At 40.8% G+C, this 13480-nt stretch overlaps 1 protein-coding gene and 1 long non-coding RNA gene across 3 annotated transcripts; one reads left to right on the top strand and one right to left on the bottom strand.

The window, feature by feature from the left end:
- Nucleotides 1–1076: 1076 nt before the first annotated feature.
- Nucleotides 1077–3179, bottom strand: LOC110209790 (permeability factor 2-like). The gene is made up of 4 exons (XM_020988481.2): nt 2999–3179; nt 2639–2762; nt 2444–2527; nt 1077–1703 (listed from the first exon to the last, which is right to left on the bottom strand). The coding sequence occupies exons 1-4, from the start codon at nt 3177–3179 to the stop codon at nt 1694–1696; spliced, it is 399 nt and encodes a 132-aa protein (XP_020844140.1). The 3' UTR covers nt 1077–1693.
- A 153-nt stretch (nt 3180–3332) lies between these two features.
- Nucleotides 3333–11801, top strand: LOC144455507 (uncharacterized). 2 transcript variants are annotated; one of them, XR_013484228.1, is made up of 3 exons: nt 3333–3415; nt 6904–7033; nt 10676–11801. It is a non-coding gene; the product is annotated as an uncharacterized LOC144455507 (long non-coding RNA). The 2 variants fall into 2 exon arrangements; XR_013484229.1 differs by having other exon boundaries at nt 3381–3459.
- The last annotated feature ends 1679 nt before the right edge of the window (nt 11802–13480 follow it).

Here is a 13480-nt window from a genome sequence, read left to right as displayed (position 1 = left end):
AGGAGGAGGAGGAGGAGAAAGAAGAAGAAGAAGAGGAGGAGGAGGAGGAAGAAGAAGAAGAAGAGATTAGACTAAATAAAGACTAGAAATGAGGAAATCCAGAGTCTAGATCTGTGTGGATTTAGACAAATTATCTCACTTTCCTGTGCCTCAATTTCCTCATCCTCAAATAACAGTATTGGACTAGGTTGTCCGTCATTCCTTTCAGTTCTAAGATGTCGTAGCACTCCCTATATTTATACACATTTCCACTTCTTTCTTCTTTTGGAGGTTGAGGTTGTTTCTTCCCATTTTGACTCATAACATTGGCTTCTATTGCTTAGGTTGAGTAAATTTGTGCAATTGGAAGCTGTAGCATAGAGACAAATCCCTAGAATACATTCATGATTTGAAGAAAAGTTAATGCATTCAGTAAATCTGCATGACCAATTATAATTCCTGCTACACGTGGGGATTGCATAAATTTAGGAGTAGTTTTCTATGAATAAAGATGAGTCTTTCTTGATTAGATCTTATCAGAGTTGAGTTTGGGCATATTCTTCATTTCTGTCTTTATTGATAGAAGAGGCCATATGGTCTGGTTAGAAAGAGAATTTGAAAATATTTGTTCAAAATATGCCTTTGGCATATTAGCTGAGTGACAATGAACAAGTCACTGAATCTGACCTAATTCTCTCAGATGAAAAATTATCTGAATTGGTATGGTAAATTCTAAACTAAAAGCAAACAAAATGCAGTCCAAGCCTCTGTATTTGGTCTACTATATTCAACCTTGAGGTGTAATGTTAGGTGTCAAGTATTGTATTTATGGTATTCATGACTTGGGTTCAAGTGAAAAATTTGCCTTACTATCATATATTTCCTATTAAATGGATGGGACAAGTCATGTCAGTATTTCAACCTCCCAGTTAGTGATAGCAATGCAATCTGATTGATATTTGCAGGAATGTGAAAGTTGTTGAATGAACTTTTAGAAATGATATCATAAAAATGCTTTGCCCTTTAAATCATAAAAAAAACCCACCCTTTTGGGACCCACACTCCCAACCTCCAAAAAAAGAAAAATAAACAAAGAATGGACTTTCTCAAAATGGTTTATTTCATAGGCTTTGTAGTTATTTATTAGCAATAAATATTTAAATCTCCTTATTTTAGGACATAAATAGAATTAAGAACAATGTGTATTTTTACACTAAACATGACAGTATGCCATACAAAGAAGACATTAAATGTCTATGGGATAATTAGAACGTTACAGTTCTCAATACTTCAATATAAATACATAGTTAACAGACAATGTCAAATAGTTCTCATAAATAATGCTTGTGGTCAGCTCCCACATGAATGTGTGAGCTCATTCTCACTCAAATCACAACCCTCTTTTAAATAGATAAAAAAAGAAATGATTCTGAAAAAAGTTCAAAATATCACACTTAAATGAAATATACAGCACATGAAGGAAAAAAACTGAAATAATTGGTTTTGTAAAAAGTGAAGACAGTGTAAATTTAACAACTAGTTTCTATCACACTTTTTAAAACAAACAAAATAAATAAAAGCATTGCAATAAAGAATTCACAGACAAATCATAGATGCTTGGAAAAGTACAGGGACTCTTCTGGCTCTTGAGACCCATGTTCTCAAATTGGAGTTGCTTAGACATTGCAAGAGGCCATCTTCTCTTTTGAAGGTACTAATTGGAGCTGTTAAAAAGAAAAAGTAGTTGATATTTAATTAACAATCTATAACTACAGACATTTCCTGAGATCTTGAAGGAAACTAGGATTCTCCGGATATGGGCATAAACCCAACCTGACTGCAGCTTGGTCTACACCCTCATAGTAAAGCAAAGAAAACCCATCGAATAACCCATTTGGGTTGATTAGTACGGGCTTTTTTTTCCCCAAAAAGATGTGTCTTGAATCTTAGAAAATTTAGGTTTTTAAAGTGTGATTGATTTTTAAAAGACACTTGCCAATTCTATTTCACATGTTGGCAAGTAGGCAGCCTGGCAAAGCCGATAGTGAGCTAAACTTAAAGCCAGAAAAACTTGAGTTCATGACCTGCTTGTGGCACATGCTGGCTGTGTGACTTCTGGCAAGTTACTTGGCCCCTCAGAGCTCTAGACTATCTTCTGAAATCCTAAACTGAAGACGTGCCCACCTGCGTTGGTAAAGGGAGTTTCTTCCCCTGGCAGTTTGTGGTACCAATGGAATCATAGGACTAATGCCCATCACTATGGTATCAAATATAATGACAACATTAATTTGAATTTGAGGGTGGAATTGTGAAAAGAAAGAGTGCATTGGGTTCAAATAGAAACTATCGATTTAGACACTTTGTCAGTCCTGAAAATAAAATCCTGACTTCACCTCTTTTAAAGGGGTTAGAGTGGGAGAAGATAGTTTGGGCACCTATCTAGATGTAGCAAACTGATAATTACCTTTTCAGCACTTTCTCCACTATTTTCTTAACTTGGGGGGCCGCGGGGTTAAGGCAAAGTTCATTTCCATTCTTCTGAGTGGCTCTGCAAAGGAGAAGAGAGAAACCATGAGGAAACGATTCCTAGGAGCAGAAAGGGCTGAATTGGTGAGGACAGAGGGGGACTGGACGCAGCAGCTGGCTGAGCCAAACTTACATGACTTCGAGGTTGGAGCAGTGGGGACCGGCTGGGATCACCTTCAGGTTGGCGATGGTCTTGTAGGGAACTCCCTGCACGGTCTGCAGACACTGGCAACGTAGCTCATTGGCCACGGGCGCTCCTGAGGCCGAGAAAACGGAGATAACTGTTAGGGATCATAGGAATGGGGCAAGCACCGCACCTCACCACGCTTTTGTCCCTATCGCCTCGAGTCACACCTGGGTTCCTAGCCCCGTCTCTGCAGGGGCACACCCGATCCCCGTCCCCGCCTCCGCTGGGGCACAGCTGGAACAGCAGCCCCAGCTGCAAAGGCGACTTCCCTCCAGCTCTTCCCCTAGGCTTCCCTCCCTCTCTTACCGCTGGCTAGCCGGACGGACTGCGTCAGCAGCCCAGAGAGCAGACACAGGAGGAAGAGACAAGAAATCTGGCGGAGACTGCTGCTCATGGTGGAGGAGTTTGGTGCGTGGAGCTCGGAAGAGGAGAGAGCGAGGGCTAGCTGTGCCGAGACTCTTTGGTGCTGTGACTCCCCATGCTCCATCGACTGATTTTATCCACTGGGGTCCAGGTCCGGAAGCGGGAAAACCTACTGCCGGGAAATTCCCTGTCCCCTGTGCCATGTCCTGACTCAGGAAGAAAGGCACAGAGCCCGCCCCCCGCGGAGGGGGGTGGGCTGGCTGCCAGCCAGCCCTCCCTGCTCAGGCTCGGGCTCCAGGGCGTGCCTGCTCGGGTTTAGGCGAGCGAGGCGCGCAGGGATAATCCAAGTAGAAGGAGAAGGTAGCCGTCTGAATGTTGTCTCTTGGCCGGGAAGAGAGCCAAAGGTGTGGGGGTCCTGGGATGGCAAGTGGGAGCTGGGATGGCTTCACTGTGTTCGGGGTTCAGTAGCCATGGCTCGTCCACTTTCCCCGGGAAGTGTATTTGTATTCGCTCTCAAATTTGTAGACGGGCGGCGAGAAAAGGAGGCAGGCACGAAATTCTCTGGGGGCCAGAAGCATTCCGCAGCTGGTTGGTGCTGCAGGGGTCTGTGCCAGTTTATCTGGGTATTTTACAGAGGTCTTCGTGTGGACTAAATTCAGGGTTAATAATCCAGACAGTGCCACTTAGAATTACAAACAGAAAATCGGGCTTGGGGTTTACGCTGTAGTTGCAAAGAAGACTCCTCTGTCATATATCAATCAACAAACCACAAAAAGGAGAAGAGCGGACAAACATTTATGAAACACCTACTATGTGCCAGGCACTATGCTAAGCGCTTTATAAACTTCTCATTGGAGCCCAGAACCTTGGAAAGAAGGTGCTTTTATTACCCCCATTTTACAGTTGAAGAAACGGAGTCACAGAGGTTAAGTGACTTGCCCAGGGTCACACAGGTAGTAATTGTCTGCGGTTGGATTTGAATTAAGTCTTCCTGACTCCAGATTCAGGTGCTCTATCCACTATGAAGTGCCTGCTGTGAGCAGGGTGAAAATGACAGTCCCCACTCCCTAGGAGATGACATGTACATGCTTTGTGACTGTGTCTTTCAGAGGGAATTTAAAACAATATGGTATTTCTAGGTCTTTATCAATGTAAGGCTTCTAGGGGTCTTAGGTTATAGGAAAGTTTATGTTTTTACATGTATAAACAAGTAATCTACATAGATATATCATCTGACATGGTTCATATGTTTCTCTGAATGGCTTCTCTTTATTACTTTGTTTCTGCCTCTGTCTGTCTGTCTCTCTCTCTCCTTATCTATCTATCTATCTATCTATCTATCTATCTACCTATATATCTTCTGTCTCTATTTCTCTGTCTCTGTCCCTCTCAGTCTCTCTCTTTATGTCTCACTCTGTTTCTCTGTCTCTGTCTCTCTTTGTCTCTGCCATTTCTGTTTCCTCTTCTCAGTCTCTCTCTGTCTCCCTCTCTTCTCTCCTTCTGTCACTGTCTCTCTTTCTGTCTCTGTGTCTCTATGTCTGTCTGTCTGTCTCTCTCTCTGGCTCCCTGAATAGGAAAAGGAACAGGGATATTTTCAAAATGAAGATGAGATAGAAACAAGTGAAACGAATATACATTTTATACACATAAGGATCGAAGATATTACTTTTCCACTCAGAAATACTATAGCACAAGGTGATGGTGCTGAGTTCATTGTTTATTTTAAGATTAATGTTGTAATACGATCTCTTTGCTGCAGAGCTTCCTTTATGAAAAAGTGGAATTTCCAGCATAGGAGCAGGGGCCAAAGTTGTCTTAGGAATGTACAGGACTGAGTTGGTATTTTACAATGATTACAGACCTTCTGACCTAAAACTAGAAGTACCATATTTCAGCAAATAGGATTATATGAAGTATATTGACATGCTGTCACACACTTCATTAGTTGCTAAGTAGGGAGAAAGAACCTGTTACTAGAACTGGGTTTAAATCCTGCCTGCCAATGATACTCAGTACCTAGGTTACCTTGGGCAAGTGAGTTAACCCACCTGGCCTTCAGTTTGATGTTCAGTCATGTCCATTTCTCCATGACCCAGTTTGGGGTTTTCTTAGCAGAAATACTAGAGTGGTTTGCTATTTCCTTCTCCAGCTCATTTTATAGATGAGGAACTGAGGCAAACAGGGTTGAGTGGGGCAGTTAGATAGCACAGTAGATAGGGCACCAGCCCTGAAGTCAGGAGGACCTGAGTTCAAATCCAGCCTCAGATCAAACATTTGATGCTTACTAGCTGTGTGACTCTGGGCAAGTCACTTAACCCCAATTGCCTAAAAAAAAAGGGTTGAGTGACTTGCCCAGGGTCACTTAGCTAGTAAGTGTCTGATGCCAAATTTAAATTCAGGTCTTCCTGACTCTGGGCACTGTGTTCTATCCATTGTGCCACCTAGCTTCCTTGGCATCAGTTTACTCATCTGTAATATAAACGGCTTGGACTAGCTGTCCACCGAGGTTCCTTCCCACTCTGGATCTATGATTACCTGCCCAAATGACTGGAGGCCATATTTTATGATTAACTTGCTCAGCGCTTTTCATTTTTCTCCTTTTGGAAAGAAATGTTAGAATACCTCAATTCACCAAGCAGGTTGTGTTTTCTCAAGAATGCGTTGCAGAAACAAACACCCCCAAGAACACTCAGGTACAAGAAATATTATTCCTTCTCTAGTAAAAGGGCCAGCAGCAATCCTCCCTGTACCCAGGAGTTAGAACCATGATGAAGACTTTAGAGCCAGGATTGCAGGCAGATAGTGCAGCCAACCAGCCCAGCCTGGAAACCCTGAGAAGCCTGGAGGCCTGGGACTCCAGCCCCAGGAGGGTTTAGACTAGCAACTGGTACATACACTATAGGAAATGAGCTATACCATGAATCTAAGGCTCCTGCCCCTCCACAGAGACAGAGGTGGCAAAAGGCGAGGGAAGAGGAGGATTCTGTCTCATGTTGTGGGAGTAAGTCTGTATATTTATGATTATACCTTTTGAAGCAAATATTTCTTGTGAAAAGCTTTTTTGTTAAAGAATGCACTACAGGGAGCAGCTAGACAGCACAGTGGTTAGAGCAATAGCTCTGGAGTCAGGAGGACCTGAGTTCAAATCCGACCTCAGACACTTGACACTTACTAGCTGTGTGACCCTGGGCAAGTCATTTAAACATGATTGCCAACACACACACACACACACACACACACACACACACACACACCCCAAAAAAAAAGAAAGAAAAAGAATGAATTATACAGTATGTATGCCATGAGGCAAATAGAAGGCATGATGTGAAGAACACTGGAACTAGAGTCAGAAAGATTTGAGTTCAAATCAAACCTCAGACACTTACATGTCATGTGGCCCTGGGCAAGTCATTAACCTGTTTCAGTCGAGTCAAAAGTTTTTACTAAGCATCAGTACCAGGGATACAAAAAAAGGCAAAAACATGGTTCTAGCCCTCAAGGAAAAGCAGAAACATGCAAACAACTAAAGAAACAAGAAATATACAGGATAAATGGAAGATAATTTCAGAAAGATGGCTCTAAGATTAAGGAGAACTGGGAAAGAATGTACAATGCCCTGGGTTTTGTGACTGAGACTTCCCAAAGAGATCTGCTATTGTATGGCATTTGGGGGTGATAACAATGGAAGGTTTTTGTGGGTTTATGGTTGTAGATAAATGCTTTGTAAACTCTGAAATGCCATGTGCTGTTGTTATTCAGTCATTTTAGTCACATCTGACCCTCCATGACCCCATGTGGGCTTTTCTTGGCAAAGATACTGCAGTGGTTTTCTCCTTTTCCTTCTCCAGCTCATTTTACAGATGAAGAAACTGAGACAAACAGGGTGAAGTGACTCGCCCAGGGTCACAAGTTTCTGAGGCCAGATTTGACTTCATGAAGACAAGTATTCCTGACTCTAGCCCTTGCACTCAATGCTGTGTAAGTGTGAATTATTATGAATATTATCATCATTGTTATCTTGTTCTCAACTGTATGGACAGGGATCAGACAGTAATGGTCAAGTTGCTGTCCTGCTAGTATTCTTTCATATTTAATGCTCTACAAGCTATTGTCAAGGTGGATACAATGCTTTTTGTGACTGAATGAAAATATAAGCTTATGTTCTTTTTTGTTTGTTTTTGCTAGGCAATGGGGTTAAGTGACTTGCCTAGGGTAATGCAGATAGTAAGTGTTTAATGTCTGAGGCCACATTTGAACTCAGATCCTTCTGACTTCAGAGCCGGTGCTCCAACCACTGTGCCACCTAGCTGCCCCCTAAGCTTATGTTCTATAGGAAGGAAACAAGTATTTATTTATTTAAGTACCTACTATGTACCATGTACCATGCTAAGTGCTTTATAAACATTATCTCATTTTATCTTCACAACAATCCTTGGAGCTAGGCCCTATTACAATTTCTACTTTATAGGTGAAGAAACTAAGGCACTCGGAATTGCCCAAAGTCACAGCTGGTAAGTGTCAGAGGCTGAATTTGAACTCAGGTCTTCCTGACTTAGAGGCAGCTAGGTGGTGCAGTGGATACAGTGCTGGGCCTGGAGTCAGGAAGACTCATCTTTGTGAGTTCAAATCTGGCTTCAGATACTTACAAGCTGTGTGGCCCTGGCCAAGTCACTTAACTCAGTTTCCTTACCTGTAAAAGAAGCTGGAGAAGGAAATAGCAAACCACTTCAGCATCTTTGCTGAGAAAACCCAAATGGAGTCATGAAGAGTCAGAAATGACTAAAAAATGACTGAGCTTCCTGACTACATTGGGCCATGAGCTGCCTCTATAGAGTCACTGAAAAGCAGCCTTGAGATAACTCTTGCAGCAGACAGACATGATCTACACCTTATTCTGTTCCAAATAGTCCCAGTTGCTTTCCCCAGGTCTCTATGTTTTGAAAGTTTCCATAGAATCGGAGATGAGTATTTTATATAAAGACATCTAGTAAAAAAAAAAAACATTGTTCTTATATGTTCATAGATGAATGTCATGTCTGGGCAGAAGTAAGTAGCAGTTGTCTGTAACAATCCTTCTGATCCCAGTACAGCTTATTTGCTAAATTCTCAAGGATTTTTTTTCTTTATTTCATTGGTTACCATGGCCAAAAAATGGCCCTCAATCCCATTCTTCTTCAGTATGGTGGTAAGGTGGGAGGTGGGGGGGAAAAGCTTCTAAGAATCACATAACTTTATCAACATTTATAAACTTTAATGTGACTGTAGGTACTCTAATTTTGAGACCTTTGCCCAAGGACCAAGTTGCCATATTATTAAAGTACTGATACTGTTGAATTACATCAATCTTGATATTCATAGAATAAACAAAACCAGAAGAGAAAAGGAACCTGCAGCTAAATGGAAGGCTAATGCATAGATCTTCTTTGGAGAGGCAAAGAAGGAAATTGGGGGAATAGGTTTTATCCTGTATGTAAAGTCAACAATTGATCATCACACATATTACAGTGCTTCCAATAAGTCCCTGTAAAAGAGGCCACCCTGCAAATAATTGAACAGTTTAGTAAGCGTGGGGGCATGGATCCAATTGTTTTCAGGGATGGTTGGACCAATTCACAATTCCAGCAACATTGCATTAATATACTTGTTTTCCCATAGCTCCTCAAATTTTTGTCTCATTTCCTTTGATTTTGTGAACTTTGCCAATCTGAAGGATGTGAGCTGAATCAGAAAGGTACTTTCCTTTGCCCTTGCCTAATTATTAAAGATGTGGATCATTTTCCCATATGATTGTTAATGGTTTGGTGTTCATCCCTGGAGAATTGGTTATTCATATCCTTTAACCATTTCTCAATTGGAAAAATTATTCCCGTAAATTTGGAGCAATTTCTCATATCTTAGAAATGAGATCTTTCGAACTTTGATCAATATGATAATCAGTCATAGTTCCAAAGACCTTACGATGATGAAGAATGCTATTTATGACCTAAAGAGAATTGATGGACTCAACAGGGAGAATGAAACATGTTTTTGATTATGGACAATGTGGAAATTAGTCTTGCCTCAATAAACAATATATTCATAAATTGTTTATATATATATATATATATTTATGTGTGCATACATCTACATACTCATAAAGACAGGTACATATCTCTATCTATCTATCTATCTATAATTATTTCAAGAGTTTTGACTCTTTTCCATCTCAAAGGTAAGAAAAGGCATAGATGGGAGGGCAAGAAATTGAAAAATATTAAGTGAAATCATTATTAGTTATTTATAATTATTACATTGTTAAAAATTAAAATAATTGCAGCTAAGGTACCAATATTGGTTGCTGAGGTAGAGAAATTCTACAAGGATCAAAATTAATATGATCAATTGATGAGTAATTATTTGTTAAGTACCTACTATGTGCTAGGCATTGTGCTAAGTGCTGGAGATACAAAGACATTAATGAAATGGTTACTGACCTCAAGGACCATATGTTTAATGAGTGAAAGAATGTGTACCTACATAAAATAAAATATATTTTCAAATGATCACAAGGTAGTTTCAGGAGGGAGGGCAATCATAGTTGTGTGGGTTGGGAAAAATCTCCAATGGAAGGTGGCACTTGAACTGAGTTCTGGAGGAAACCAGGGATTTGAGGGGTAGAGAGGAGAAGGGAGAACAGTCAGGCCTGGGGGAGAGCCAGTGCTAAGGCACAGAGTCAGGAGATAAAAGGTGCAGCTGCCAGAATGATCTATTTCTAGAATGCCTAGAAGAGAATAACATGTACAAAGTCTGGAGCAACAGGAAGAGATCAAGCTGGAAAGAGCTATAAATGCCAGGCAGAGAAGTTAAATGCCAAGTAGAGGCACTGGGGAACCCATGGATTTTATTGTTTAGGAGGGGGATGTGGTCTTACCTAATCATTAAGAAAAATCTCTCTGGCAATTGTATAAAAAATGGATTGGGAGGCACAGCCAAGATGGCAGAGTAGAGGCAATAACCCAGCCGAATTCTTCCAATGTTCCTTTCTACATAACCTTAAAATAATTCTTCAAACTGAATTTTGGAGTAGCTGAGCCAACAAGAGGTTAGGGTGAAACATTTTTCCAGCCTAAGACAACTTAGCAGGTTGACAGACAAGGTCTGTGACACCAGGGTCGGGGCTGGCCCAGAGTCCAGTGGCAGCACCAACTGTGGGCCTTGGAGATGGCCATGATAGCAGCAGTAGCAGTTTTGAGAACTCTCAGCCCAGACGTGATAAGGGGGTCAGACAAATGGTCAGAAAGAGAATACAAGGGAACCTTTGCTGTCATTCAGTGCAGCTGGCACTGATTGGCAACTCTATTGCCCATACACAGTCCTGAGGAGCATTCTAGGGCACAGCGGAGGGCTGATGGTTGGTCACAAGGAATTAGGGACCTGGCTGAAGTTTCAAAGCAGAGAAAAACACTAGTACTCGAAGGTGCAAGAAAGCAGGGGCATTCCTGGGTAAAGATCAGAGCACAGACCAGGACAGCAGGGACAATACATCTCCCAGGATCGCAGCACCTTAGAAGTACCAAATACCTGCAGACCCCCAGAATTTGATCTGAAAATATAAGCAAGTCATTTAACTGTTTGTCACAGTTCTTCATCTGGAAAATGATGTGGAGAAGGAAATGGCACTATCTTCACCAAGAAAACCCCAAATGGGGTCACAAAGAGCTGGACGTGACTGAAATGACTGAACAGGTGCTAACCATGAGGAACAGGTTACCACAACTCAAGTCCAACAGAAGCCAGTGGCAATGCCAGATCTGGACGTGGCCTTGATGGGACCAAGGCTATGAGGGAACTGAGCTAAATTGTCAGCCTAATCTCCTCTTCACCTTTCTGTATATTTATTTTTGTTACATCTATGAAATAAATATCCCTTCGTAAAAGCCAATCAATGTTAAGGGTTATATGCACTTGGGGTGCTAATTGTTGGGCTCCTAAAATGAGGGGAAACATAGTTGGTGGATGTTCAAGCCAACAGCAAAGAAAAGTGATACTTAAAGCACCTCAGGGTAACCTGGAACCCTGAGAGAGTGGGGCCAGAGTCAACCACGTTACACTGTTACAATAAATTGTTTTCTCTTAAGGACAGTGGAACCTTAATCTCTGGTTGCTCTTATCAAAGTTCAGAATGATTTTATAAAAGAAGTAGAAATGGTATAAAATGAAGCTTAATAAATGTTTATTGACTCAAAATGATTTTCTAAATCAATGAGTTCTTTAATTTATTTGAAAATATATTTTTAAAAAATTATTAAGGATTTATTATATACCAAGCATTGTGTTAAGTGCTAAGATTACAGATACAAGTAAGCAAAGCAGTCTCTGTCCTCAAGGAGCTTACATTCAAATAGGAAAAGAAAGCACATAAGAGGGAGCAAGAATTGGAGATTACGATGGTGGGGCAAGGCAGAGGGTGCTTGTGTGTCATTATGGCTTAGAGATTGCCAGAGAGATACGTGGTAGGCCTAGAAACAGGTGAAATAAGGTAAAATCCTGGGTTCCATTATTGAGCATCATTGCTTATATTTGTAATTCAGGGATTTGCCATTTGTGAGTTTATAAAGAGTTTCTACTGTATAATTCCAGCCCCCTAATCGCATCTTTGTAAGTATCCAATAAATGCTAAAATTTTGTAACCCACCGCAATAACTTTCATGATTTCTTCTACTTCATTGCTTAATCTCCATGAATCAATAAATCTGGCCTTCTTGAAGATACTTTCTGTAATTTCTGGTGGCAGTCGCCTGTCTTGAATTATTATCATAAGCTTCTCCATTCTGCAAACAAATCTCTATGACTCAGCCATTTGTTTGACACTCCTTTGTCCACATGTGGTTGGCTGAATTTGTGTGGACGTTATTCATGGAGGACCTTTGATTAATACTCCAAGATCTCAGCCATCTCATAGGCTATAGGAAGAAGAATGCTCATAAATGTTTAATAATCAGTTCTCCAGAAAAATAATGTGCATGTAACACACTTAAATTTAATTTGCATTATTCATGTTTCCCACATTTCTTCTTTTCCCACTTAATAGCATTTTATTTTTTAAAATTACACGTAAAGACAGTTTTCAACATTCGCTTTTATTACCCTACAGGAAAATAGGAAGGAAGGGGATAAGAGAGCGAGGGATGATAGAGGGGAGGGCAGATTGGAGGAGGGAGTAATCAGAAGCAAACAGCTTTAAGGGGGACAGCTAGGTGGTGCAGTGGGTAGAGCACTGGCCCTGAAGTCAGGAGGACCTGAGTTCAAATCTGGCCTCAGACCAAACAATTGACATTTACTAGCTGTGTGACCTTGGGCAAGTCACTTCACCCCAGTTGCCTAAAAACAAAAGAAAACAAAACAGTTTTGATGAAGGACAGGGTCAAAGGAGAGAATAGAATAAATGGTAGGGGATGGGATAGGATGAAGGGAAACATAGTTTTTCACAACATGGTTATTATGGAAGTGTTTTGCATGACTACACATGTATAACCTGTATTGAATTGCTTGCCTTCTCAATGAGGGTGGGTGGGGAGGGAGAGAGGGAGAGAATTTGGAACCCAAAGTTTTAAAAACAAATGTTAAAAATTGTTTTTATATGCAACTAGGAAATAAGATATACAGGCAAAGGGGTATAGAAATCTACCCAGCCCTACAGGAAAATAGAAGAGGAAGGGGATAAGATAAGGGGGGTGATGGAAGGGAGGGCACATCAGGGGAAGGGGTATTCAGAATGCATGCTGTCTTGGGGTGGGGGAGGGGAGAGACGGAGAGAAAATTTGGAACTCAAAATCTTGTGGAAGTGACTGTTGGACAATAAAATAAATAAAATTAATTTAAAAAAGCATTCCCTTTTATAAGATTTTGAGTTCCATTTTTTTCTCCTTCCCTTCCCTCCCCACTCTCCAAGACAGCAAACAATCTGATATAGGTTATACATGTACCTATTAAACATATGTCCACATTAGTCATGTTGTGAAAGGAGAATCAGAACAAAAGAGACAAATCATGATAAAGAAAAAACAAAAACAAAAAAGAGAAAATATTCTGCTTCCATCTGTATTCAGATTCCATAGTTCCTTCTCTGGATGCTGATAGCATTTTCTGTCATGAGTCTTTTGGACTTGTTTTGGATCAGTGTATTGCTGAGAAGAGCTAATCCATCAAAGTCGATCCTCACACAATGTTGCTGTTACAGTATACAATGTCACTTCTCTCAGCATCAGTTCATATAAGTCTTTCCAGGTTTTCCTGAAGTCCACTTGCTCATCATTTCTTATAGTACAATAGTATTCCATTACATTCATACATCACAACTTGTTCAGCCATTCCCCAACTGATGGACATCCCCTCAAATTTCAATTCTTTGCCACCACAGAAAGCATTGCTGTGAATATGTTTGTA

This window comes from Phascolarctos cinereus, unplaced genomic scaffold, assembly GCF_003287225.1.
Source record: "Phascolarctos cinereus isolate Bilbo 61053 unplaced genomic scaffold, phaCin_HiC Scaffold_9;HRSCAF=440, whole genome shotgun sequence".
In the NCBI taxonomy this organism is placed as follows: Eukaryota; Metazoa; Chordata; class Mammalia; order Diprotodontia; family Phascolarctidae; genus Phascolarctos; species Phascolarctos cinereus.
This window is presented reverse-complemented; position numbering and strand designations above follow the sequence as displayed.